At 29.1% G+C, this 25,298-nt stretch overlaps 5 protein-coding genes across 9 annotated transcripts; 2 read left to right on the top strand and 3 right to left on the bottom strand.

Moving 5' to 3' along the window:
* Positions 1-1,264: 1,264 nt before the first annotated feature.
* Positions 1,265-3,792, top strand: LOC143184325 (uncharacterized). Of its 2 annotated transcripts, none has more exons than XM_076386456.1 (7): positions 1,265-1,304; positions 1,376-1,605; positions 1,682-1,882; positions 1,952-2,205; positions 2,278-2,534; positions 3,177-3,410; positions 3,487-3,641. In XM_076386456.1, exons 2-7 carry the CDS (start codon positions 1,450-1,452, stop codon positions 3,639-3,641), a joined length of 1,257 nt encoding a protein of 418 aa, XP_076242571.1. In that variant the 5' UTR covers positions 1,265-1,304; positions 1,376-1,449. The 2 variants fall into 2 exon arrangements, with proteins under 2 accessions (XP_076242571.1, XP_076242572.1); XM_076386457.1 differs by having other exon boundaries at positions 1,268-1,304; positions 1,952-2,178; positions 3,487-3,792.
* On the bottom strand, positions 3,642-19,858 carry LOC143184324 (farnesyl pyrophosphate synthase-like). 3 transcript variants are annotated; one of them, XM_076386452.1, is made up of 7 exons: positions 19,123-19,858; positions 9,280-9,448; positions 5,909-6,049; positions 4,952-5,155; positions 4,711-4,875; positions 4,367-4,579; positions 3,642-4,289 (listed from the first exon to the last, which is right to left on the bottom strand). In XM_076386452.1, exons 1-7 carry the CDS (start codon positions 19,290-19,292, stop codon positions 4,089-4,091), a joined length of 1,263 nt encoding a protein of 420 aa, XP_076242567.1. In that variant the 5' UTR covers positions 19,293-19,858; the 3' UTR covers positions 3,642-4,088. The 3 variants fall into 3 exon arrangements, with proteins under 3 accessions (XP_076242567.1, XP_076242569.1, XP_076242568.1); XM_076386454.1 differs by lacking the exons at positions 9,280-9,448; positions 19,123-19,858 and adding exons at positions 7,307-7,486; positions 7,583-7,622 and having other exon boundaries at positions 3,792-4,289; XM_076386453.1 differs by lacking the exons at positions 9,280-9,448; positions 19,123-19,858 and adding an exon at positions 7,307-7,621 and having other exon boundaries at positions 3,792-4,289.
* A 784-nt stretch (positions 19,859-20,642) lies between these two features.
* Ndufv3 (NADH:ubiquinone oxidoreductase subunit V3) lies at positions 20,643-21,496 on the bottom strand. The gene is made up of 3 exons (XM_076386460.1): positions 21,318-21,496; positions 21,085-21,214; positions 20,643-20,912 (listed from the first exon to the last, which is right to left on the bottom strand). Exons 1-3 carry the CDS (start codon positions 21,351-21,353, stop codon positions 20,767-20,769), a joined length of 312 nt encoding a protein of 103 aa, XP_076242575.1. The 5' UTR covers positions 21,354-21,496; the 3' UTR covers positions 20,643-20,766.
* Positions 21,383-23,367, top strand: LOC143184326 (uncharacterized). Of its 2 annotated transcripts, none has more exons than XM_076386458.1 (4): positions 21,383-21,525; positions 22,005-22,060; positions 22,493-22,789; positions 23,017-23,367. In XM_076386458.1, exons 2-4 carry the CDS (start codon positions 22,009-22,011, stop codon positions 23,190-23,192), a joined length of 525 nt encoding a protein of 174 aa, XP_076242573.1. In that variant the 5' UTR covers positions 21,383-21,525; positions 22,005-22,008; the 3' UTR covers positions 23,193-23,367. The 2 variants fall into 2 exon arrangements, with proteins under 2 accessions (XP_076242573.1, XP_076242574.1); XM_076386459.1 differs by lacking the exon at positions 21,383-21,525 and adding an exon at positions 21,830-21,931.
* On the bottom strand, positions 23,286-24,733 carry Hspc300 (haematopoietic stem/progenitor cell protein 300). The gene is made up of 3 exons (XM_076386461.1): positions 24,394-24,733; positions 23,512-23,594; positions 23,286-23,395 (listed from the first exon to the last, which is right to left on the bottom strand). Exons 1-3 carry the CDS (start codon positions 24,512-24,514, stop codon positions 23,369-23,371), a joined length of 231 nt encoding a protein of 76 aa, XP_076242576.1. The 5' UTR covers positions 24,515-24,733; the 3' UTR covers positions 23,286-23,368.
* Positions 24,734-25,298: the final 565 nt, after the last annotated feature.

The raw sequence follows: 25,298 nt of genomic DNA on the forward strand, positions 1-25,298 counted from the left end.
CAGAATTACAAAATTGCAATTTCTTGATATTTCGTTAGTTAATAATTGTAAGTATGTTTGTAAGGCAATTACATAAGATTATTATTAACGATGCGACTCTAAATACTAAATAAAAAAAAAAAAAAATAAATGTAACAGAAATTATCGTTGCAATAATTATTTAATGGAAATTCCTATCACCCGAAGAACTCCTTTCATTGGTTCCCCCAAAGAGTATAAATAACTCTCCAAGAGCACGAGTATTTTACTTATTACGGATCTTCTGGCAGGTGCGGATCGTCCTGGGGATCCAGTGAAGGGCCTACTGGGCCTTGAGCTACCCTTGGGCTACCCTTGGACTACCCTTGGACTACCCTTGAACTGCCCTGACCAGTGCGCAGCTTGACCATTGGTAAATTTTACTCAAATTTTAAATTTATCTCTTTTATTGCATATATTTTGTATGTACACTACCCCCTCCATCTCTTTTGTTAGTTTTCCCTTTTCATTAACTTTTAGGTCAGTATCAAATTAAAATGTCGTATCCACCAATGGATTTCATTAAAATGTGATTTATAAATTCATACGGTTTCAGTAACTATCATAGGGTTTAAGTAAACATCGAATGAAGATATCAAAAGAAGAATTCAATCAAACGCCAATCTTATTCAATTCTATTCTTTGCTTTAATGTTCTCTCTTGATTCTTAGGCCAAGTCCAGTTATGTTTCCTTCTATTTAGACTTACTAAATACTTTTCGAAAACTGTGGATCGTTCTATAGAAGGCTACCTAATCATCATCCTTGTTTCTTTTTTTTAATTTTAATATTTCTTAGTATATTTCAATTTTAATATTGCTTAGGTGGCCGTTATCCAACGAAAACGTCACACTCACCGAAAGATTACATTGCTCTAAGTTTGTAAATGTCTGTCTTTTACTGTGAACGTAAAACTATATAGTTTTACTGAATGAAAGTTATCTTACTTGAATAATTAGCCAAAATAGTCTTACTTGCATTTAATAATTTTCTTGGTATTATTTAAATAATTTGTAATTTACATTTAAACAGTTATTTGTATAAATTCTGTAATTTTGATTTTTAACTAATAAATTTTTTATACTGAATAGAGGTGCATTTACCAAACTGATTTATAGCTATAATTAAAAAATCACGTGTTTTGATTTGTTTCATTTTTGAAGTACATGTGCGATATGTATTTTATGTACAGTACAGTACAGACACGTTATTCGTAGTTTGACTCGATTGTAGAGCGATTTTCATCGAATTAACCGTTTCAAATGATTAAAAATTTACTTTGAAATTGTATGTGTGTGTGTATGTGTATGTACACTGGACATACACATGATACCTTCACGTCATTGGAAGTTTTGTAGGTTATGTGCTGATACACATGTGAATGTATAAGGAAGAGTGTTAATGTTTGACATAACCTAAATTTTTTATAAACATGATAAAAATGAGTGCTCAAAAACGTGAATATAATAAAGAAATATCCTCTGAAATGATTACCGAATCTGAGAAAAAGCGTTTAAAGTCATTAAAGCGACAGAAACAAACATTTAAAGCTAAAGAATTGGCTGTGAAAAATGCATTAAAAAATTTGGTAAATGTTACATTAAATTTTCTAAGTATTGAAACCACTTTCTTCAGGTAACACGTTTTTATATTCATTTCCACAGGATAACAAGCCAAGTCAGAATAAAATAATATTTGATGAAGATATTGATATAATAAAACAACCAGAGGTTAAGAAGAAAATACAGAACAAACGCAATTTATTTGATAATGATGACGATGATGATAATGATGGTGCCAAGGATAATGGGGAATCACTTTGGGATATTGATAATCTTGAAAGTAAAAGAAGTATAGCAGGAAAGGTATATTGTTTTCAAAAATAGACACAGTCTAAATCTAAATAGTCAATATTAATTAATTAATAATTTTAGCCTTATGGACACAGTCTTACTTTGGGAAATGATAAAAGGTTTAAACTTGATGAACGATTTTTGGATGATGATCACAAACCAGATGAAAATGTTACAGTGGAACACAGTGATGAATCTGATTTGCTAAAAGAAAAACAACTACAATTAGACATTTTGGGAAATATCTTGGGAGTACCGATTACTTCAAAAAAAGCCTCAAGTAATAAAGAAGCTAACAAAGAATTAAGGTTTCCAAATTATGTACCAGAAAATGTGTACACATACTTCTTTCATAGATTTATGTAAGATACAATATCTTTCACACAATAGATTTTATAATTTCCTAGGAAAGAGATGATTAGGTATGACCCTACAGAAAGTAATCACAAGGAATATGAAATTACTACAGAAAAGTCAGAAGAGAATGTTAAAACAGTTAGAACAAGGAAAAAAACTAAAGAAGCTACTGAAGATGTTGAAAATTCTCAAGTGGAAGTGTCAAAAGACATTTACTTTTCAGTATCGGATTCACTATCAAAAAGCTTAAAAGAGGGTGGAAACTTTAGTTTACTTCAGACATATGGAAAAGAACATAATGAAAAAGGTTTGTCTCTATTTTATACACAGAAAGTGCTTGGCTAAAATGTTCTGTTCTTAATGGTTTAACCGTTTGAGTGCCACTGGTCATTATTATTTCCCAATCGATAATTGCCACGCGATGCGATAGCGCGTGTCATATTCCGTTATACTCTATTTTACATTATTAAGTTTATTATATTATTATAGTCATGGTTGTTTATAAGAAAAAAAAACAAGTACGTCTATAAACTGTAATATTACTCCAATTTTGTCTTAAATTATCTAAAACTGAATAGTAACAGTAAGTCACGTATCGACAAAAATCGGGCGTGTTGTGATCGTCGGATTCGCAGGCCAGAGCGCTGGCACTGTTCGAGCAACAAAGAAGCGCAAAATCGCTCCTTGGCACTTAAACGGTTAACTCTTGCTATAAGTTGTACGCAAACAATGATATCCTTTGATTTGTCCAGTTTCAGGCATATTTTACCAAATTTTAACTGCTTATTATTACCAACTGAACACTCAATCGCAATTTTCTTATCTTTAATTTTTGTCTTATTTTAATGTTAAAAGTCATTCTTTAAATTTTCCGACAACTATAGCCAAATACTTTATATCAAAATTGAAAATATTTTGCACTAACCAGCATTCATACATTTTTATATAGTTTTAGAAAATGAAGAATACAATGCAACTGTTATTCAACCTGTGAAACCTAAATTTCAATTTAATTTTGATGCAAAGAATCCATTCAAATATGACTCATCTGATGATGAGACAGATATGAAAGAGGAACTAAAAACTGATAATAAAGAATGTACACAGAATGAACAAGATATAAATGATAGAATTGTAGATACAAATAATTTCTTTTTTGATGTCAAGGACGCACGGTTTAACGGTACATAGTTGTGATAGATATAAATGTGCATTAAAAAATAATCTTTTTACTAATTTAATTATTTGATTAATTTTAGATGCTGTGAAATTTTTTTCTAAAGAATTTATTCCAGATGATGACTTTAAAAACCTTAGGCGAGAATTAAAACAACTTGTGCGTTCAAAAGTTAGACAAAACGTGAAAAAGAATCAACCATGGGGACATAAAAGGAAAATAAAAAGATTTCATTAGAAAATTCATTTAACTGTGTTTTTAATCTTTGTAAAATATAAACATGAATATCAGATTTATATAAATGCTCTTATGCACAAAAAATGAAGTTTTGTAAGAAAATGTATTTAGTATGTATACCATATAATATACCATAATATATCTTATTTCCCTAATATAAAATTACCATTTATTATTTCCTTTAATACCATTACTTTTAACGTTGTGCATGATTTAACAACCGTTAAAATTCATGAAAGATTATTGTCTTTTTCCCTCTTTTTAAGATATTAACAGTACTAAAATGCTCGTTCAATAAAAATAAAATGCAATTATTATTGGTCCTTGTGCTCTTATGATCAATAAATTCATAAATTGCATTTAATTTCTTTAAATAAATTCACAAAATAAAGGAAGCACATTGTAGGTCGAATCAGTCTATTATTGATAACTATGTAATTAATCTTTTTATGATGACCTACGGTATGTTTTTTGAAGTAGTTTCAAGAACAGATCATGTGGAAGACCGCGCGATATTTGTTGTATGTGCGTGTTTAGCAGATTATACGTTTCTTCTTCATAAATAGAATAAGTATTTGGCAAGCCTAACTCATCATACAGTTGTTTTACTCGCTTCACTTTCTCTGGATCTGCTACTCCATAGCAATCCTGCGTATCATTAAAGATTATTAATAATTACAATATTATTTAGAAAAAAAAACCATGTAATTTTATTAGTAGCATACCTCCAAAACTTTTCGTTGCTTTTGCGTAGCGCGCTGCAAAGCTACAACAACAAGCCATGAACATTTTCCTGTTTCTATATCCGTACCAATTTTACCAATAGTTTCTGTGTCTCCATAACAGTCTAAATAGTCATCTTGTACTTGAAAATAGTGACCCATTTCTAGTAAAATAGTTTTCGCTTGTCTGTACATTTCTTGGTCTTTTATACCAGCCTGTAAATATTGTGAAACATACGCTGTTATAAGACTAATGGTATTAAATTAAAATAAAGAGAACTAAGTCTTGTTCGATAAATACGTGTGTACATGCAATTAATGAAAGCATAAATAATAAATTAACTTACATGATGCATGGCAGCTGCAACTGGTAGTATAAAAGTATAGTAAGCTGTTTTGTATTTAACAATAGCATTATATCGATCCATAGTAAAGAGATCTAAATTTAATTCTTTCCCATGATTTGTTGATAATAAATCCAAACACTGGCCCTTTATCGTTTTGAATGTGGTCTGTAACGAATATTAAGTAAATTTGTATAGTAACAATAGGTTCTATGTGTGCGTTTATTTTGTTATTGTTACTTACGTCTAAGTACAGCTCTACAAGATTTGAATAATAATCTTTTGTTTTAAAATGCATTCGAAGTAGTTGATATATTCCCATTTCTAGCATCATACCATCATTAATTGCTGCTAATCCAAGATCATTATTTAGATACCAGCATAATTGTTTACGTCGGGTTCGCGATCCATCTTCTATATCGTCCATTATTAACAGGAATGCTTGTAACTGCAATGTAAACATTTTTTATACCAACGCATGTTTACAATTACAATTACGTGAAAATAAGATGAAAATAAGGAACAACGAAATTGCAGTTGGGGTTTCATTTGAGAGCTACTAATTGTTGAAAAACTGCCTAAAGTATACATGAAATGTGTCTCGGCTTTTATTTTAGTGATTATACTGTGTCTGATTTAACACACATTAGCAGTAGAATAAGTTCCAAGTTAGACATTTATTTAGAATTTTAGGCGTTTTCTCAACAATGACTAATTCTGAAACAAAGCCTTAAACTTAATTTTGTTATTTTTGATTTTCGTCTTATTTCAACACAAAAATATTACAATTTTTATAATATATACAAAAATAGTTATTATTAACTTCATCCACTTGAAAAGTTCCTATTATAATTTCTAAAAACGCATGACGTACAGTAGTTCAAGATCAACTGTATTTAAATAGTATAACTGTCTTCTAATTGCATTATTCAATAAAATAGTAAATTCCAAGACTAGAGAGTATTAAAATATATCTCAAAATCATTACAACAATATTTATAATGTCCTACATATTTTGCACTGTTGACCTCTAATGCGTAAATTAATGTGTAAAAATAGGTCGACAAAAACTAAGTGAATGTTAATTAGTTTGTAATGAAATGATACGTATTCATAACAGAAGGAAATTAAAACCGTTTGCATTGGTACAAAGTCAAACTTTTATGTATAGTGGCATAAAGTAATATTAAAGCTTTCGTACCAGTTCTGTGCACCATCCTAAAATTTGTGCCAAGCGAATATCTTCATCCGTTAATCGATCACGAGGACATAACGATTTATATGCCTGTACAGTTAACAATGCTCTCGACTTTTTCCCTCCTGGTACATTGTATTGGAGTACCTGAAAATGTAATAAAGCTTATTTTTTGTTACGTTATTCTTCTGTTCACTGTACTGTGAGGAAGAATACGAATTATAGACAAAGACGAATAATATATTGTATAATCATTTAAACTTCGATCTCGTAAAAACGTATATATTTTACATTTTCGGTGCAATAAAAATAATTTTCACAAAACATGCAAAACTTCTATCCAATATAAGTACTAATTCAAAGTATGGCGAAGATATTTTAGGTCAAAAGTAAGGAAAACATGAAAAATTTTAAAACAGAGATATTAAAACGGAATAATTTTGTAAAGAATACAACTTCGAGTAAAATTTAAGTAATCAATTCTATGAAAAGTTTTCCTAGACTTTTCATTATAAACTCGCTTTAAAAAGCAGTGTACAAATAATAAGAAATGGAATTTTATTTAAAAAATATTAAGGTCTAAGTGTTTCGAACATGTAACAGAATGAATTAATTACTCGTTATAAGTTGTTTCTATTGTTGCATTCATTGTTAGCAGAATTTGCACTTCCCTATCTTGTAACACTTGTTAGGTACTTATATGATAATGAAAGAAAATTTCTTTAAAAAGTGCTGTAGCACCTTTGGACTCTCCTACACGACTTTTCATACGTAAGGAAATATTTTGTTACCATATTGCACTTCCTTGGAGTTATACTGGTAACGTGTAAATTATGTACTTATTTACATAGGTAAAAATATAGGAAATATTTACGGCAATCTGATACCAACCATTAAATCAAATATTATTCCTCAAAATAAACGATATATCTGATATGTCAAAAAGATGCATACGTTTAAATTGTTAACTTATCTCAACGGTAAATACTGTTGCTTTTTATCTTAAAATCGCCTTTTTATTGCACTTTTTACTGTGTATAAAAGTACTAAGGAAATTGAAAGTTACCGCTTCTTTACGATTGCATACTATTTTTGTTGCTGGAACTGACCTCTTAATCATTCTTAATAGACATGTGTATAGAGTAAAATGAGTAACGACTAAACTGCGGATATTTATGCAACCTCAAATGTTCGTAAATAGACTATGGATTTTTATGCAAATTCACGTTTTCATAAATACTTACAAATATTTATAACGTGTGCATATTATTTATTTTGTATTTTGTAAACTTAAATTTTTTATAAATGCATAAATATCCGCAGCCTATTCATAAATATTATTAAAATAATAGACACTAAGTAAGAATTCGTTTCAGCCTCCAAATATTATAACATGTATTTTACCTTAGATATTTTATATGTCCTTTTTTGCATACTTAAATTGTATGTAAATGCATAAAAATCTGCAATGATAATTAAGTAGAACTGTGAAGGCTGTAGTTTCTATAGAATTGCGCTATTTAAGTTGAACAGGCTTCCCCATTTCCACTGTATCGTTAAAAAAATGCGATATGTAGCAAATCACTGGCAAAAGAAGATCAAGGATAAGCGCTCTTTGGATATGACCAAATTCTAATTATAGAGATTGATAAATAGGTATTTTCCAGATATTATGTTTACCTTCCGTGCATTTCACTTTGACTATTTTGTATATTTCTGTACACATTTTAGTTTCCTAGAAGTGCATAAACATCTGCAGTCTATCGACGACTGTTCAAAGAGCCTAATAGAACGTAAACGATGAACTTGAGCAAATGGAAAGGAAAATAGATGACACGTACCACCACTGGATAGTGTGTACCATTATAGAAGCTGTAACAAGTCACGCGATAGTTAACACTAGAACTACTACTAATAAATTAATACACACTTATATTAAGTTATCGAAGAAGTCTTTTTTTCGCTTTCTCACTAACTCCTAAGCCGAGCGTGGAAACTATAAAATGAATATATGAGACAACTTATTCAATTACTGCAGTAAGTTTTCGAACAACTGTTTATATTGTTTTTATTTTTTTAACTCGTGTCAGTCTTTGACACTGATTCAAGCGAGTCATCGCATCATCTGTAGATACTTGACGCTCCCAATAAAGCACAAAGAGGTCTTAAAAACGCTTTAAAGACATCCAGTAAAGCTTTAAAAATGTCCAAAAGGCGTCTTTGAAATGTTCAAAGTTACAAATCAGTATGACTTTAAGACATCTTAAAACACAACAAATAGGCGTCTTTAACACTCCGTTTACAGAGCGCGTCACTTTGACGCATTTCGAATTTTACGAGGAAAATTACGTAAACTGTTTACATTTTTTTCTGGCACTTATACTGACTTCTATCCATTCAACGAGACAAATATATATCCAAATTCATTTTATTCAAAACCTCCTAATTTTGAAATTCTCTATATGGTGGTATACCTATTTCTACGAATATGCGTCAATTTGACGTAATAGTAAAATAAGCATTGAAGCTAGTAGGTTGGCTTCACTCACTAAACCATTACTGCAGTAATAAATCTAAATGTAATAAAAGAGTTAATTCTTCAAGAAAGTAACTGTCAAAGGTAAAATAAACAATGTGGCGAGCGGCGATACTTTAAGAACCCGATACCTTACATCTGATAGAAGAGACCCATCAGCAATATTTCAGTAAATATAATAAGCTTCAAATAAATAATTTAATATTTCACTAAATTTTTTATTTATCAGTTTTATGTTTAAGTAAACAGTGCATGATTATGTTGTTCTTTAAATAAAATGTATGATTTTGTTCGTGCGCCAAATTGACGCGTACCTGTAGAGATAGGAATGTAAAAAACGTCTGTAAACAGAGGGTTAAGACGTGTGCTATCTAAATTTTTGAGAGATAATTGAATAAAACAAAACGTTCTTAGACTGAGAGCTAATGATATCGAAATAAAAACTACTACTACAAAGTAGAGAAAAAATATACAATATTTGAATGTTTATTGAAATCTTTGAAGAAGTGGATGGTATTCCACAGTTAATGAGGTCTTATTGTCAGAGTTTCAAAAGCAACTTGTTATTGTGTCCATTTAGTGTGATATGGGGTACTGAATCCAGGAAATAGGGCTAGGTTACGTTTATCTTTTCGTTATCAAATTGCAAAATATTTGCAAGTTGGGGGCTGGTTCTATAAATATCTCATAATATGGTTATCACTAGTGTAAGTTCTGTGAGTTTAATGTCCGTGGACCATGATCAGGCATGAATATAAATATGGTTCCATTTAAAATAAATTTGAAAATTCTATAGAAGAACAATATTTGTTTAGTAATTTACAACTGTCGGAAATAGTACCTTCGCAAACCACTTGGCAGTCTCTGGTATGTCACGGTGAAACTCAGGATCCGTAAGTTCCCGAACAATATCGGGCCACACAGCCATCAGTGCACGAGTTTCATCTTTGGTTGTTACAATTTGGGATTGATTGACAGAATATTGTGCCCGTACATCAGCCGACGTTGATCTGAATAATGAAAATTTTCATGATACTGTGTTTCGTTAAAATCTTTATTTCTTTAAAGTTACAGTAAATTAAAGAATGTACAGCAGAAGTAGAACTTTCTCTAGAATTACTTTCAACTAACTAAATGCATATCAGTTTCTCTCAATGCCCAAATAGCACAGAGACATCTTAAAAACGTCTTAAAAACATCCAGTAAAGTTTTAAAAATGTCCAAAAGATATCTCTGAGACGTCCGATGTTACAAATCAGTATGTCTTTAGGACGTCTTAAGAAACATTTATAAGACGTTTTAAGGACATCCAAATTACATATATAAGACGTTCAGACAAAAATTAGACGTTTTTAAGACGTCCAAAAGCGTAAGTCTTTAGGACGTCCATGTAGTGTGTCTTTAAGACGTTTTTTAGACGTAAATTTTGCAAGTCTTTAAGATGTATGCTCTTGGATGTTTTTAAGACGTCTAAATTATGTCGTAAGACGTTCAGGCATAAAATGAACATAAAATAGACGTCTTCAAGACGTCGTGTGCTATCTGGGTACTGACTTAGCCCCAGCTGATTAGAGTTGGCGCTTTCTTTTTAAATTAGTTTTGATGGAGTAGTTCTTGAAGAGAGAGACAATTCTAAATTTTTTTAAGTTCAGTATTTGGTCGTTATAAATTTCTTCCTATGTAGCACATGTCTTGAAGTCTATTTTATGTCCATTTTATGCCTGAACGTCTTACGACATAATTTGAATGTCTTAAAAAGATCCAACAGCGTACGTTTTAAAGACATACTAAATTAATTCCTTAGAAACTTCCGCTTTTGGATGTCCTGAAGACATACTGATTTATAACTTTGGATGTTTCAAAAACGTTTTGTGGACATTCCTAAAACTTTACTGGATGTCTTTAAGGCGTCTCTGTGCTATATGGGTTATTATCTAATCTATATTTACCATATCACATACAGGTGTATTTTAAAAATAACACAGATTACAAATTTTTATATAATTTTCAGATCACATTTCTTAAATAATGTTGATAAAAAAATTAAATTATTTAACGAAAATTATCTTATTTGAACACTTCATATAAACTCTCGTTACTTGCAATAAATAGTTCGTCGATACTAATCTAAAAATAATTTGTAGTTTATATTTGAAAAGCTCTTCGAATAAACTACAATTTTGTAATTCAAAAATTATGCTTTTACAGTTATGCCACGTCTAAAATACAGTGGATCACAAAATTATACAACACTAATTGTAATACACGGTACTTTCTTGTGGAAAATAGTTTATTCAGAAATATAATATTAGTCAACAATTTTTTATCTTTTACTTTTTCGATACCAAAATTAAATTATACTAATAATTATTAGTTCATACATTTTTGACTCATTTTTTTGTTGCTGAAGACAGAAATGAGACAAATTGATTATAAAATAATCATATCAAATAATTGCAAGAAATGCGATGAGCTTATAACGACAAAGTACTGCATGTTATTGGTACCTGAAACACCTCCGAAATTAATTTTAAGTTAGATCTTTATTTTAACTTTTAATTTTAAATTTTAGTCTTTTTCACCATTTTTACGTCAGTTTTTATACTTATTTTGTGTTAATAAAATTCACAAGGGTAAATTGTATCGTTTTACCAAATAAAGTTTATACCACGATTTTCGTTCAAATGAATTTCGCACTGCGATACATACGTCGAATTCATTTCACAAGAAAGATTTGTTGTGCCACTTTAAACTTGTCGTAGAATACGTTGTTCAAGTTATATTGTGCCCTATATATATGTATATAAAAAGTATATATGTACATATACGAGTATTTTACATACATGTATATACAAGGTGACTCGCATAAAATATTATACTTGTTCCGTTCAATATTATGCGAGATGATGATAAATTTTCTTTTGTACGTCTCAAAATTGATTTAAAATAGCTTTACAAGTTTTTCTTTTTTTATCTCTTTGAAAGCCATCATCGCGTATTCGAGATGTCAGTCTTTTGGCCACAATACTATTTATCATTGAGCTTCATTCATGTTCAGTCCAATGTACAATGTGTCAATCAAAACGTGAGACATTTTCGTAAGTTCGATTCTAAGTAGCGTGCCGATAATAATGAACGTAGTCTAAGTAAAAAATTTAAAAAGTTAAATTTGTCATATACAGTGTAATTCCAGATGAGTGATCGATTCAATTTTTTAGATGTTTTATATTACCAACTAAACAGAGCCTACAAAGGTACATTTCAGTAGTAGCTTGTAATCTTAAAATTTAATCTTACCAGAAAACTAAGTTTTGTCAAGTATATATATTTACAGACGATTTTTTTTAATTTTGTGAAGATGCAACACATCTTTTTTAACACAAAGGCTTAGAGTTTTTATCGCGTGATAAATAGATATTAATTACTCACAGAATCTGGCAATGATAATATAACTATATAAATATAGTGAAAATCCTTGAATTATCTCAAACTGTATAATACCGTAGAAAAAAGACTGATTCCTAATAGCAATATTTTTTACGACATTTACTGTTTTATTAATTTACTATTATTTTACTACATTTGTTACTATTAGAATCTTAATGAAGCACATAAGAATAAATCTCATTACTGCCTTTTATCGCTTCAAGAATCACCATATAATTTTCTTTTGGACACGGTATAGTTCTGTATATTGTAATATTGATAAAGATCATGGCGGAGGTCGTATTTTACATGTATCTACCATTAAGATATAGGGATTCATATGCTAATTATTATATTTACACAGAAAACTTGTTCTACATCGTTTAGTCGCGTTATCGTAGTAAAATTTAGTTGCCAGAGTCAGCAAGAAACGTATACTTTTTAGTTCCTATATTAACTAAATACCTAACTAACTATTAAAGTTATCAACAAGAGTCTGTACATAATCCTATAAGTCATTCTCCTAGAACTAGAATTACTGTATTTCAGAGAGAAAAATAATATGTAATTTAAAAAAGTAGAAAAGAGAGTTTTTGTAAACGAGTTCAAGACTTGCATTTTTTTAAAATGCAAAGGTGCCTGGTTGGAGTTTGACACATCGAAGTTTTATGTGAAGCTGCCTATTTGAAGGGAGACTACACAGACTGGCTAGAAAGAAGAATGCACAACGTGTACTAGAAGTAAGTGAAATAGAATAACAATCTTTACAAAATACAAATGAAAAAAGGAAGATGGTCTGCTTAGCTGTAACTCAAGGTGAAATAGGGAACTATGCTACTAGTAATGTTTATTGCATTAATTAAATACTAGTAAAAAGTTGCGAAACTTTAAAGTTCCATAACTTTATTAATTTCTACCAAAATTCTTATCTTAAAATAAAAAATCTTTGAAAGTTCTTTTCTATAAATCTTTTGTAAGATTTTTTTTAAACTGATATCCAAATCATACAAATTTTTCAGTGGTGAAACATTCTTCATCTCCAAAAGATATAAATTATTGTAATTATTTTCGATAATCACAAACTATTGCTATTTACCATTTGGTTTATTTGCGTTTCTCACTTTCTACGAGCTGTCAGGTCGGTTCGATTCGGTTATTCGAACCGAGTCAGGCTCAGGTCGCTTTTGTCATGTGCTCGAATAGCTTTGCTTGAAACATGTTCGAGCTGCTTGAACGTTTCGAGCCGTCTGAAACATTTTTACTCGGTTACTCGGGTCAATTTCAGTTATTCGAAGCTTTTTCTTGAAAAATCGAACAGCTCTACTTGTGAGCAAAACGATCTTGCTCCTTTTTGATTCTTTTTGTAATAATCTCTGTCGTGCTGTATGTACGACCCTGATACAAATATTAAACCTAATGTTTTATGTTTAATACAAAACATATATCAGTTTCAGCAGATACAAAACTTGGATTAGTAGATGCAAAAACAACATAGAAGTTTCTGAATAACTGTAAATACAGTCTGGCTTTGACTGTATGAAAGCAGTTTATCAAGAAGTGTCACAAACGTTCAGTGTCAAAAACGTGATTTTATAAGGCAAAATAAATTAGAAATCAAGAATAACGGAATTGACTCCATTTTCTAATTATTAATTGTTAAAGGTACACTTTTACCAATTGTTAAATGATAATCAAATACACATATATCAGACGAATCTTTAAATTCAATTTTCCCGAAAACTAAGTATCTTATATAAAGATTACATTCCTTACTTTCAGTGTCACCCAATCACCCTCTTCTCAAATGTACCATATGCACTGCCACATCCTATACGTATATTGAGAAGTTAATAGCTACCCAACAGCCTTCATTCAGAATGCTATTATTAATTTCCAAAGATATGTGTATAGACTTGTTTTGATTGTTCATAAAAAATACGCATAGAGATATTTCACGAAACGTCATCACACCTATACTCATCCCTAAAAATTTCATAAGAATCTCTGGAGGTCTCACCAGTAAGGGATTTATACACACTAGGTCACCCTGGAACCCGTAAAACAAGATCACCAAAAATATGTACGTACGCATTATTTCACCAGAAATTCCATAGGTGTAACAGTGTAATTAAACAGAATAGCATTAGCAACAACTACCAAACATTTGAAGCAAATCGAACGAAAGTATACTGAGTTATTGCTAACTTTTTGCACCTAGAGCGTGGATTATATAGTTACATTATTATCGCAATATAATATCGTTTTTTTAAATATTTGATCCAAACATTCTCAATTTTGCGTGTATTTAATATTGCATAAAAATAAAGCAATACACATTGCCCATAATTTATTTATTACAATGGGGCTCTAAAAATTTGTGAGGTCTCGGGCTTCTTTAAGAGTAGATCCGCCACTGCCCCCTTTTAACAAATCGAAAAATGAATACATATGTATATGTATTTGGGCAATTGAAGAGATCGTGGGTAGCTCGTGTCGCTTTTCGGCAACTTGAATAGTTGAATCAGCGTTTCAAGAGCGAAAGAGTAAGGGTCATATCTGCCTTCTCTCTCAATTTTTCTCAGCTGTCGATGCTCGAGCTCACATACACGTGGCTCGTGCATTAGTATGTGTGTAGTGGAGGGGGAAATTTTCTAAGTCGCGTCCCAAATTCGAAATTACAGAATAGTTCCATCTCGCGTTCAATAAGCAGCTACGTGTCTGTAGGTAAGGCTATTCCTGTAACGAAAACTGCAACATTAGATACCGATTTGGCAATCTCGAAAAGTCACGTGACTAGTCTACCCTCTTAAGTGTCTTTTTTACACAGTAATTAAGGAGCAGACTCCTTCGGGACCTACTCCGAATCAATCGAAGCGCTGTTGCGAAGAAATGGGCATTAGTGGAAACATATAAATTTGTATACTTTATATAATATACACGTCATACGTGTATGACTTTCTTTGCTTGTGTGAGCGCACGCACACAGCTCACGACACGAGGAGTCTGCCCCCTTAATATCTTGGAAATAGTTGGGAATAAAGCCTCAAATCCAATTTTATCATTCTTCACTTTCGTCTTACTTTGGCATATAGAATCATTCCTCAAAATTTCTGACACCTGTTGTTGAACATCTTGTATACTGCGGCAATATTGTACAGTAATATCTTGAATTCCAAAATAATCGACATAAATATAGACAAAATTTATACTGATTTGAAAAATAATTGTCACATCGCCAGATTTCTAGTTCTCTTTTTTATGTATCCAATGTTCAGTATTCATGTTTGAATCCATTGTGGAGGTAGCATTTAAGTTACACTTCAACCTTATAATCTGTCTATTGTAGTCATGAATATACAGTAAAATTGCCTTTCGTAACTTTACTTTTTTGAATCTTCTGCATTATTTATCAGTTTCACCTATTTCTCAATCCGATTTCATAATTGTAACATTTTTATATTTCTCCATTGTGTGTTGCATCAAATATGTTAATAACAAAAGGTTTTTTTAAATCGTCGGGTAACATTTTGTGCCTATCTAATACTTAAGTACAAATTTTAATTTAATAAATTAAATATATATCGTCAAAATAGTAAATATTAAGTGTTATTTATATCTATACATTATTTCAGTTCTTTTTTATTTTAGAACTATAGATTAATATAAATATTAATATAGCATAATAATGTAATATAATAATTTCAGAAACCAATAAATTTTATTATATTAAATATAGAATAAACAAATTATTATTTTCTTTTAAACAAACGTACATAAAAATTGAAGTTTGGATTAGATTCGTTACTCTGTATTGATGATGCTACTTTTCGATTTTTAGATTACAATTGTAATTTACATGTATTGCATTGCTTGACAAAAAATATTTTACATGAAATATATCGTGTATGCTTATAGAAATGTATGTAAATATGTAATTCAAAGTCTTATTGACTGACTTACACGAGCCATCTTGCAAAACAGAATAGCAGTATAAAATAATTTCGTCGTAACTGTATATCCCAGAACAAATAACAGAATGAATACAGAAAATAAAGTGCATACTCATTTAACATACTAAAGTACCAAATAAACAAGAATTATTTTTTACATGTTTTATTACGCTTCGAACATATTTAATTACATCCTGGCAGTTCATGTAGATTATGCAATCTCAGAGAATTAAAATACTTATTATGATTATTTTCAATTTCGATATGAAATATGATAACCTCGAAAAATAAATTCACAGTGGTTTTAATCACAAGGAATGGGCATAAAAAACTTGTTTAATTTGAAAAGCTTTGAATGGATATTTAAAGAAAAACAGAGATCTAAGTTACATTTTTATAGCTTAAATAGTGCATCAAACATATCTCACGATATCTATTTAGGGTTGCATAATGATACGTGTGTATATGTGCATACATAAGACTGATAATGGGTTACATATTTGGATTTTAAAAATAAGATTAAATCTCTATATTCATTTTAAATAATACTTACTATTGCAAAGGTCGCATATTATGTGTATACATAAATACATAAGATCACTCTAATTTTCTTATTCTCTCTATCAAATCATTAGAAAAAGAATGGTCAACATAGAGAACCATAGAATGATTGGTACACACAATCAATAAAATTGATTGTCATGCAAATAGAAAAATTGATCTCCATGAAAGTCAATTCTGCTTATTCGATAACACATTTCGAGTTTACGACATGTCACTCGGAGAAGAAGATCCGGTACCAGAAATAGTACAAAGTGACATTACTATAAAGGTAACATGTACTGACTTTAGCATTATCAAATAGTTATCAAATAGTTAACAGTGAAATTGGGATTAAAGCGTAATGTTAACCCAACTCTCATTTGGTTTCGTAACTAAAATTCTCATTTCCTTTGACGTGTTTATAAATATAAAATAGTATTATAAAAAAAAGAGTAAAATATGAACTCATAGAACGAGGAAGAAGAAGTGGGCTCAGAAATAAGCAAATCCATTACAGTCATTATAAAAGCAATAACACATCGTGGGACACAAACAGTAATACATTGTAAACCTGACGAAACTAAAGAGAATTTCATCGATATGCTTATTAACACGAAAATATGAAAAGTACGGGTTGTATAGAAATTATTTTTATTTACGAAAGATTGCAAAGACTTTTTATAAGTTAATAAATTTGTATTATTCAGTCTTCTTTTACTTAATCTAGGATAATAAAAACTGATTTCACATAATTTTTGATTAATTAAAATTTATGTAAGTTATTTACCAAGAAAATAATACAGTATAAAAAATGAGTAATCCATGAGTACGAACATTATTTTACAATCGAAAACTCCGTAAAATATTGTTGGTGTAATATGTACATATATTTACTTATAATATACCTATTAGCACAAATTCCTAACCTCTAATTTAGTGTTGATAGATGCATCATTAATAACAAATAATTTCCATTTGTTAAAACGGCCGAAATTTGTGACATGCCAGCATGTTATGATTGTTAACACAACAAAAAATTATTATATATAAATTAATAAAAAAATTTTGATATAATATACACATACATAAGTTTCATATTGTATCCTGTTTATTGAAGCATTTATACATATACACATTAATTTTTAAAAATACTTCTAAATACTTTAAAATTTTTTATATCTATATATTATTTTATACATATACTCTAATCATATACATATAAAACATACATAAATTATATTTATATACATTAAAAAACTAATAAATAAATATATATTTGTTATAATTAGTTATGTTAATACAAATAGTTGTTTTATACTTTAAGGTACAGCTTCTGTATATTACATTTACCACAATTTCATAATTTTATAAAATATTTTGTTATTAAAGACGGTATAGAATACAAACAATTTTACTTGTATTTTAAAACTTTATACAGAAGTATTATGTATACTGCGTTAAAATACGCCAAATATCATTTGTAAATATTTTTATCATTTTATACTTCTGATTTCAAAGTTTTATATATATGTATACAAATATTCTTTAAGTCGTCTTAAAGTTTACATTAATAGTTTTTTTACAGAAGTACAGTAGAATTCAAAATAGCTGAATTTCATGTTTCTTTTGAATTGTATTAAGTTGTTAGATCATATCTAATGATGAAATATCACTTTTTGAGTATTAAAACATATGTAATATTATTAAGCCTTAGTAAGGCTTATTAAGGCTTTGCTTCTTTGTTGTTATTTCATGGATTTTTTATCAGTTTATACTATGAATGTGCAATGGGATTCATATAAGCCGATCATGAGAACAGATAAAATTATAATAGCTACTCTTCAAATATTCAAACTATATTGTATGTACACACATTGATATTATTCTGTTAGTAAATAGACAACCACTTAAAATACAATTTTCAGTGTTATTAGTGAATTTTATCTTTCAATACATTTATTTAAACTTTTCAATCCATGGTACATACATAGATTTTTGTAATTCTTTCATCAGTAATACTCATACAATTCAGTAATAACATATTACTTTCATCTTACTATATAACTCAATAAAAGTTCTATTCATTACTTAACATAATTGTCTCTGTGTTTTTATATTCTATTAATCTCAAGAGTAATGATCAATTATTCTTCACCGTGTAATTATTATATTCTATTACTTTAATTCTATGATAACAAAAAGAAATACTTGTATGTACATGTTGACTAATTATAAATTATAGCTTCACACTGCAAGCTTAGTTTCCCTATACATCAATTTTACTAACTCAAATTACTATAAATATACCTGTGATCAAAACCCTTTTATCATTTTTGTATAATTTCTATAGCTACTGTTTCTTCTTCCTTGATCTTATAAATAATACCCTATTATATTTTACATCTTAAAATAAAATATGAAATATTTTATTGGTATTATGTATGTGTAGATAAAACAAAAAAGGTCAGATCACCAGATTTCTCTGTACATACTCATAACATGTATTTATTCACATTTAATATTTGATATTTAATATCTAATCTGATATATCTTACAATTCCAACAGGCACATAAGATACATAATAGATCAAGTTTAAATAATCATGTCCGTTTTTGCAAAAAAGCAAGGTGTATAATAATGAGTAAGAAATTAAATTATTCAATTGTTTCTGCATAAAACCACTTTTGCATAAATTAATGTATTATCGACTATTAATTTTTGTTTATATCAGGAGCGTATACATTTTTTTGAAATTTCAGCTTACCTTAAATATTTTGCGAAGAGTACATCTTTCTCGCACCGCAGAAACTGCGTCCTGGACACTTGATGCAATTGCCGCAAAGTATTATTCTCAATATGTGTGAAACAGGTGAAACTTTTTGGCAAATTCCGTTTAAATAATAACTGAGCCGACTTTTGCAAAGTAGACGACATTTTTGCGACTTTGCGGTGACGGAACAATGTCTTGTTCGTAACCTCTGAGCGGTATAATGAAGTACTGATGTATACCGTCTCTTTGTTAAACACGGTCGTTATTGCACGATAAGAATATTCACGAAAGCATGTACGTTAAGATTAAGAGATTTTAACTTAAACAAAAAAAAAAAAAAAAAAAAAAAAATTTAATAACACCACACAGGAAGTATCTCGATTTATAAAATCGTTAATGTTTAACGTAACACGTGTTACTCAAATCCACGTACACGTAAACGAGATTCGTGCCTTTATATCACTGCTAGCCATGTGATAATATGCAATATACATATGCATTGAGCGTTATTTAAGCATGTGCTTCAATGCGTGCATTTAATCTATATATCAATTTGACGTTCTATCTAATCTGTTCTCATTGTTTTCGTACTTTTTCCCAATACAATGGACATGAAGAATATCGTGCTTTGCGTACTACTACAAATGCATGCTGAAGCAGATTCTTTCTCTTAGGTGCTTCATTTACTTGCGATTGGTTAGATACGTGAAGCTCAGGTGCTCATGAAGTTTTCCATTGTGAAATGGAACAGAAAAAATGATTCTAACTCAAAATTCTCTCAAACATTCCATCTGTACTAAGATGATATTAAGGCATGGCAATCACAATGAATGACTACAGAAGGTAATTTGTAATTTAATCGGCAATTACATTGTAATTGTATGTAATTAGTAATTAGATAACATTTTGCTGAACTCTGGGGTGTACTTCGTTAAAAGACAGGCGCAATCAGTACTACACAACAATGAAACGTACAAAAAAGCATTGTTCTTTAGGAAGAACAAATAAAACACAAATTAGTGTTTTAATGTGTTATCGATTATCGGTAAAGTAATTTACAATTTGCGATTCGTATTCAGAAGAGGTCGCTAAACTCTCATATGTATGTGGTGGAAGTATTTTTTAAAATTGAATAAATGTACTTCAATACGTTCTAGAAATATTTATTTTTAACTTTTTAATAGTATGTACAAAAAGAGAATTTGGAACAGGAAATTGAACTAAAGATATAAATAAAACAAATCAAAAGAAATAAATATAGTCTGATTAATTATTCGTCATATTATAATTTTAAAATCAAAATAAATTCTCAATTCCCAATTATGAAATGCGAATCGATTTATTTTCGAATCGAGACGATCGAAGATAAAGGGAATCAAATCTTTTTAAGCAAAATTGTCGTGTACAAGTTTAAAATATTAAAGTCAATTCTAACTGTCCCTTTACAAATTGATATCAAGAAATGATGAATATTGAAAATACTTAAATATAAAAAGAAATTACATTTGCAAAGATATTGTTCTGTATTGTTTATTGTTTAAATAATATTGTTAGTTAAACATAATTTATTGTATCCTTTATATTTTGTTATCTAATACATATATATTTCTGCGCAAAAGATATGAAGACAAAGTGTATTTACCGTTGGAAAGGAATTTTATTAGAAGGTGCTGGTAGTCTATATTTCGCTAGCTCCACTTCTGCCTCACCAAAGCTATCTACATGATAACAAAAATATTCTGGGTTTTTATAATCCATATTTTTAGAAGCACCAGGGCCTACAGCTGAAATGAAAAGAATTTTTAACATTGCGCACCATCAATAATCATATTATTACCTCCATTATTATTACTTTCTAAATCTAAATACATATTTCTAATATAATTTATTTGAAACGAATATTTATGACATGACTCAAAAAACAATTATCAAATGATAAAAATTTTCATATCTTACGTGTACTTGGAACTTTGACACACTTATCACTAAGTCCTATAACCTTCGAAGTTGTACTTGCAGGTTGTTTTTTTGATTTTGTCGATTTTGCCTTTGTGCACAAGTATCGTGACACTGCTATGTTTCCTTTCTGAAATCATTGATTTATTTTTTCTTAATATATTCGGATAAATAATCAAGGGTACGATAACCAATCTCTTCTTTTCAACGTATTAAATAACTTTTCTCCATACCTGTACTAAATTTTCGTTTAATACTAAGCGTAACATTTTGTTATGACAGTAAAAATACCTATAAAGCACTTTTAAAAAGTTAATTTTTACTATTTACATAACACAGTATCAATACAGAAACGCTTGTACTGTTCGTATGTGAAACGACCTGAAACTAAATTCGTCTTTATCGAAGTTGATTTTCATTGCTGCGACAGTTCAGCATACAGTACGTGATTAAAAATTAATTTTTGGTATTACGTAAAGATTACTACAATAACTATTAGTTACTGTAGGAATAATGTATTAAAATAGCTTCAGATAGTTCGAAATTGACTCCATATAGATATTTTAAATAATGATAACCTGTCTATACTTGTAACAGTAGTATAATTTGTTAAGAATAATATTATTATTCATACTTATTTTAAGAAAGTATTTCAAAGGAAATAGTTTTATTTATTAAATAATATTATTTTGTGTATTTATTAAGAATCTATCTGAAGTTAATCTAATCATAGTTAATTGTTCAGAGTAGTTATGGATCTATGAAGTGAGAAAAGTTTGTTATGTAATTGCAAAGTATTTGCAAAATATTTGATGTTACTAATTTAACATTTTTGGTTATATTTATGGTATATATCTATATCAATTATTTACTTGCAACAAATAGTATTATAATGTTAATTTAACAAAACGTTTTTGTAGCAAAATGAGTTTAGACTCCTTACACAATGTTCCTGAATCAGAACAATATAAAGCAGGTAATAAAACAAAATAAATAATGTTCTATCAATATATTAACAAAAATACATATTAAACTAGATAAATTATTTGATCGATTATTAAATTAGTTTCTAACAATAGTTAGAATTAGAAAACATTATTTAAATGATTATAAAATCTGCAAATATGGCTTAATGTTTATGTTTACATTGGAAGATAAAAAATAATTAGAACTTCATTTTAGTTTTAAATACAACACAACAGTAATGCAATGTTTTTTATAATAAATGCATTGATAACTGTTACAGTAAATTAAATGTTGCATTGGACAAAATAAAATTTATATTTAAAAATTGCTATAATGTTTATCTGGTCAGATTTTTGTTTTTAATATTATATTGATTGAACATTTTTCAGTGAATATTTTTAACCATTATAAATAGAATGTATCTGTTTATTGTTTATTGCAGACAACATACAGGGAAAACCATTCTCTTTAACTAAGTATAGGTATTACGATAAACCAGAAGGACAAGACCCTTTTGGAAAAGTAATGTCACTTGCAGTTCCTACCTTTTATGGTAGCCTTGTCTTTGGTATACATGATGTGTATATACGTGCTAGGTGCGCAACATTTCCGTATGCTTTTGCACGATTGGCATTTTGGGTAATACCACCACCTAGTATTGCTGCTGTTTTTGCTTCTGTTACATACATATCAACACGTCTCAGGAAAAAGGATGATCCAATTAATTATGCTGCAGGTGGTATGTAAATTTCTCAAATGTAAATTTTATTGGTATTTATAAGAATAAAAGAGTAAGATTCATTAATTGCAAGAAAAATACTGAACACATTATAGAGTAATGAATATATTTCTTTTTCCACTGAAAAGAAATTTTCAGAAATAGTTGCAAAATTATTTACATTAATACTTAACATTTTCGATTATGTTTCTAAATAATATATTTTCAGAAAATATTATTTATTACAGCTATTGCTACTGTGCCAATATTCAAAGCGTGGTTTAAACTACCTTTTGTAGTCAGTCTTCAAGTAGGATCAGTTGTAACATTTATTGCAGTTATGTATAAGGGTCTAAATGAAGGTTTCGAACGTGGATCCAAACCCTATAAATCGAGATCAGAGAGTCTCCCTCAATACTATTAAGGGAAAACAATGAAACATTGTAGATATTCTCTGTGAATTATTTGAAATACATTCTGTATTGTAGGATTCATAACTAAGACAGGAACATCACAGTTGTCTTTATCATGTATTTATTATATATAATTCCAGTAAATACAAAAATCTTAAAACACTAAAAATAGTTGTTTTACCAAAATTTATGTTAACGTCTCCCCTTTTGTAACCTGCACAGGTAAGAATTGTGAAGATATATATAAATTTATACAAATTTGCTAAAACCAACTACTTCATTATAAATGTACATACATATAAGATACTTTAATTATGAATAATAACTTACACATGCTTCTAGATACTCAATTCTTCTTTCAAGTGTTGTGAGCTTTTCGTTAAGGACAGCTATCCGTGATTTACAAGACATATCTGATAAAGTAAAAAATGTATTAGTTATGTTTAAACTTAACTGTTCTTGCATTTGAAATTAAATTCTGCTATATTTATATTTAATTCAAAATTCATTCTTCTATTTATTTTGCCAGAAAACGTTAAAAAAATTAATATATTAAATGATACATATGTTTGAAGTTAATAATACACTAATTACTTTTCTTTCTTGTACAGAAAACAGAATCCACTTTGAAGAATCCAAATTGAGTGATTATTTCAATACTCTTATAAATAAAAGTAGATTTTATTTAAAAAACACATAAAATAATTTTTTTTAGAGCAGGGCTACTTCCAATCAGGTATGGACATATCTTTATCACATTTATATTATGTTGTAATGACTATTCATTTGTGTATTTATTTCACTATGCATTTGTGTATTTATCTATCATCTACATTAATCTACAAAGATGAAGAGAGTACTTAAAATCATTGTTTTTGAATATAAACCTCCCACAGAAAAATGTAGTACAGTATATTTAGCTTATTTTTCTACATCAAACTATCATTTCTTTCTAACTTGTAACAATTAATTCCATAACATTTTAGAACGTCCAGGATGACTGCTAGAAACTGCAATAATATTAAATGCTTGAAAAATCATACTGGAAGAAATTAAAACTTAATTTTTATTGTATTAAATTCATTTTAGTATCACTTTTCCTATATTTTTTGAAATTTTTAAATCAATTCGAAAACTATGTATCATTTATACGAAATTAGGATAGCAGATTTTGTGTCCAAATGCTTTATTCCGTACATTTCAAACAATTACCAAAGGAATTAAGAAAATCCGTTATCTTTTTAATGCTACCGGTTATAACTTCGATGTATTCCCGATTTGCCCAATCTTGTTGAATTTGTTTTTGAATAGCTTCTCGGTGCACAGCAGCCATTTCTGATGCTACGTTTAGCTGTGTTTGGCAAACTCAAAAAATATGACCACAGAGTATTACCACAGGGGATTCATACAGAGGCGAAACTTTTGTTGAAACTGTCCGAAGTGGCAGAACAATAACTGAAATCATGAACTAAAGAACAGAGCTTAAACTACAGTTTTAGATGGTTTAGATGCGTGAGTAAGAGTTTTGCGGGGGGAGTATAAGGAAAAAGTTTTCAGCCATCTTGTACTGCAAAAACAATACTGCCATCTATGTCGTGTCGCGGCAAATTGTAATGCCTGTAAAATTTAAACATTGATGAATTTTCTACGTTTTGGCTGTGGAATAGTTTCTTAGGATAATGGAATTTATTTTCGACTTAAAGCTTATCTAAGCTAAATCTGTGGTAATTTTTAGTATCGACGAGGTATAGAATAGACTTATTATTCACTGTATTTTTCTGTCACACGTACGGGAATCCCTTTCCTATTTTTCTGTCATACTCGATGTATCGATTCAGTCTAGAATAAGATTACAGTGTCGAAAACGGTAGGAATTATGTAAAGTTAGATGTTACCAGAAAGCAGAAACATTTCAAACATTAAAAATTTTAAATATTCATATTTTTCATGGGAATATTAACAAAAACTTAAAAAATGGTAAGGATTGTAAAAAATTATGGTAATCGCACCATAATACAGAAGCTAGAATAATAACAGCAATTAGAATTAATATTTTATTGTATTATATGTACATCAGAATTGCAATAGACAATTAATGTACTACATTGAATCATTTC

This window comes from Calliopsis andreniformis, chromosome 10 (genome assembly GCF_051401765.1).
Source record: "Calliopsis andreniformis isolate RMS-2024a chromosome 10, iyCalAndr_principal, whole genome shotgun sequence".
NCBI classification, from domain to species: Eukaryota; Metazoa; Arthropoda; class Insecta; order Hymenoptera; family Andrenidae; genus Calliopsis; species Calliopsis andreniformis.

What these genes read in the sequence shown, in the direction of transcription:
- Ndufv3 (XM_076386460.1), bottom strand. Translation starts at nt 21,353, where the DNA reads ATGTTACGCTTAGTATTAAACGAAAATTTAGTACAG. An exon ending in TAAACGAAAATTTAGTACAG is followed by an intron (nt 21,215 to 21,317) that starts GTATGGAGAAAA and finishes CAATGATTTCAG; the next exon opens with AAAGGAAACATAGCAGTGTC. An exon ending in TGTCAAAGTTCCAAGTACAC is followed by an intron (nt 20,913 to 21,084) that starts GTAAGATATGAA and finishes TTTTCATTTCAG; the next exon opens with CTGTAGGCCCTGGTGCTTCT.
- LOC143184324 (XM_076386452.1), bottom strand. Translation starts at nt 19,292, where the DNA reads ATGTCGTCTACTTTGCAAAAGTCGGCTCAGTTATTATTTAAACGGAAT. An exon ending in CTCTTCGCAAAATATTTAAG is followed by an intron (nt 9,449 to 19,122) that starts GTAAGCTGAAAT and finishes TTCATTATTCAG; the next exon opens with ATCAACGTCGGCTGATGTAC. An exon ending in AGCAACGAAAAGTTTTGGAG is followed by an intron (nt 4,290 to 4,366) that starts GTATGCTACTAA and finishes AATGATACGCAG; the next exon opens with GATTGCTATGGAGTAGCAGA.
- LOC143184325 (XM_076386456.1), top strand. Translation starts at nt 1,450, where the DNA reads ATGATAAAAATGAGTGCTCAAAAACGTGAATATAATAAAGAAATATCC. An exon ending in AAAAGAACATAATGAAAAAG is followed by an intron (nt 2,535 to 3,176) that starts GTTTGTCTCTAT and finishes ATTTTTATATAG; the next exon opens with TTTTAGAAAATGAAGAATAC. An exon ending in CAAGGACGCACGGTTTAACG is followed by an intron (nt 3,411 to 3,486) that starts GTACATAGTTGT and finishes GATTAATTTTAG; the next exon opens with ATGCTGTGAAATTTTTTTCT.
- Hspc300 (XM_076386461.1), bottom strand. Translation starts at nt 24,514, where the DNA reads ATGGCTGCTGTGCACCGAGAAGCTATTCAAAAACAAATTCAACAAGAT. An exon ending in GGATTTTCTTAATTCCTTTG is followed by an intron (nt 23,595 to 24,393) that starts GTAATTGTTTGA and finishes TTACTTTATCAG; the next exon opens with ATATGTCTTGTAAATCACGG. An exon ending in TTGAGTATCTAGAAGCATGT is followed by an intron (nt 23,396 to 23,511) that starts GTAAGTTATTAT and finishes TTACCTGTGCAG; the next exon opens with GTTACAAAAGGGGAGACGTT.
- LOC143184326 (XM_076386458.1), top strand. Translation starts at nt 22,009, where the DNA reads ATGAGTTTAGACTCCTTACACAATGTTCCTGAATCAGAACAATATAAA. An exon ending in ATCAGAACAATATAAAGCAG is followed by an intron (nt 22,061 to 22,492) that starts GTAATAAAACAA and finishes TGTTTATTGCAG; the next exon opens with ACAACATACAGGGAAAACCA. An exon ending in AATTAATTATGCTGCAGGTG is followed by an intron (nt 22,790 to 23,016) that starts GTATGTAAATTT and finishes TATTTATTACAG; the next exon opens with CTATTGCTACTGTGCCAATA.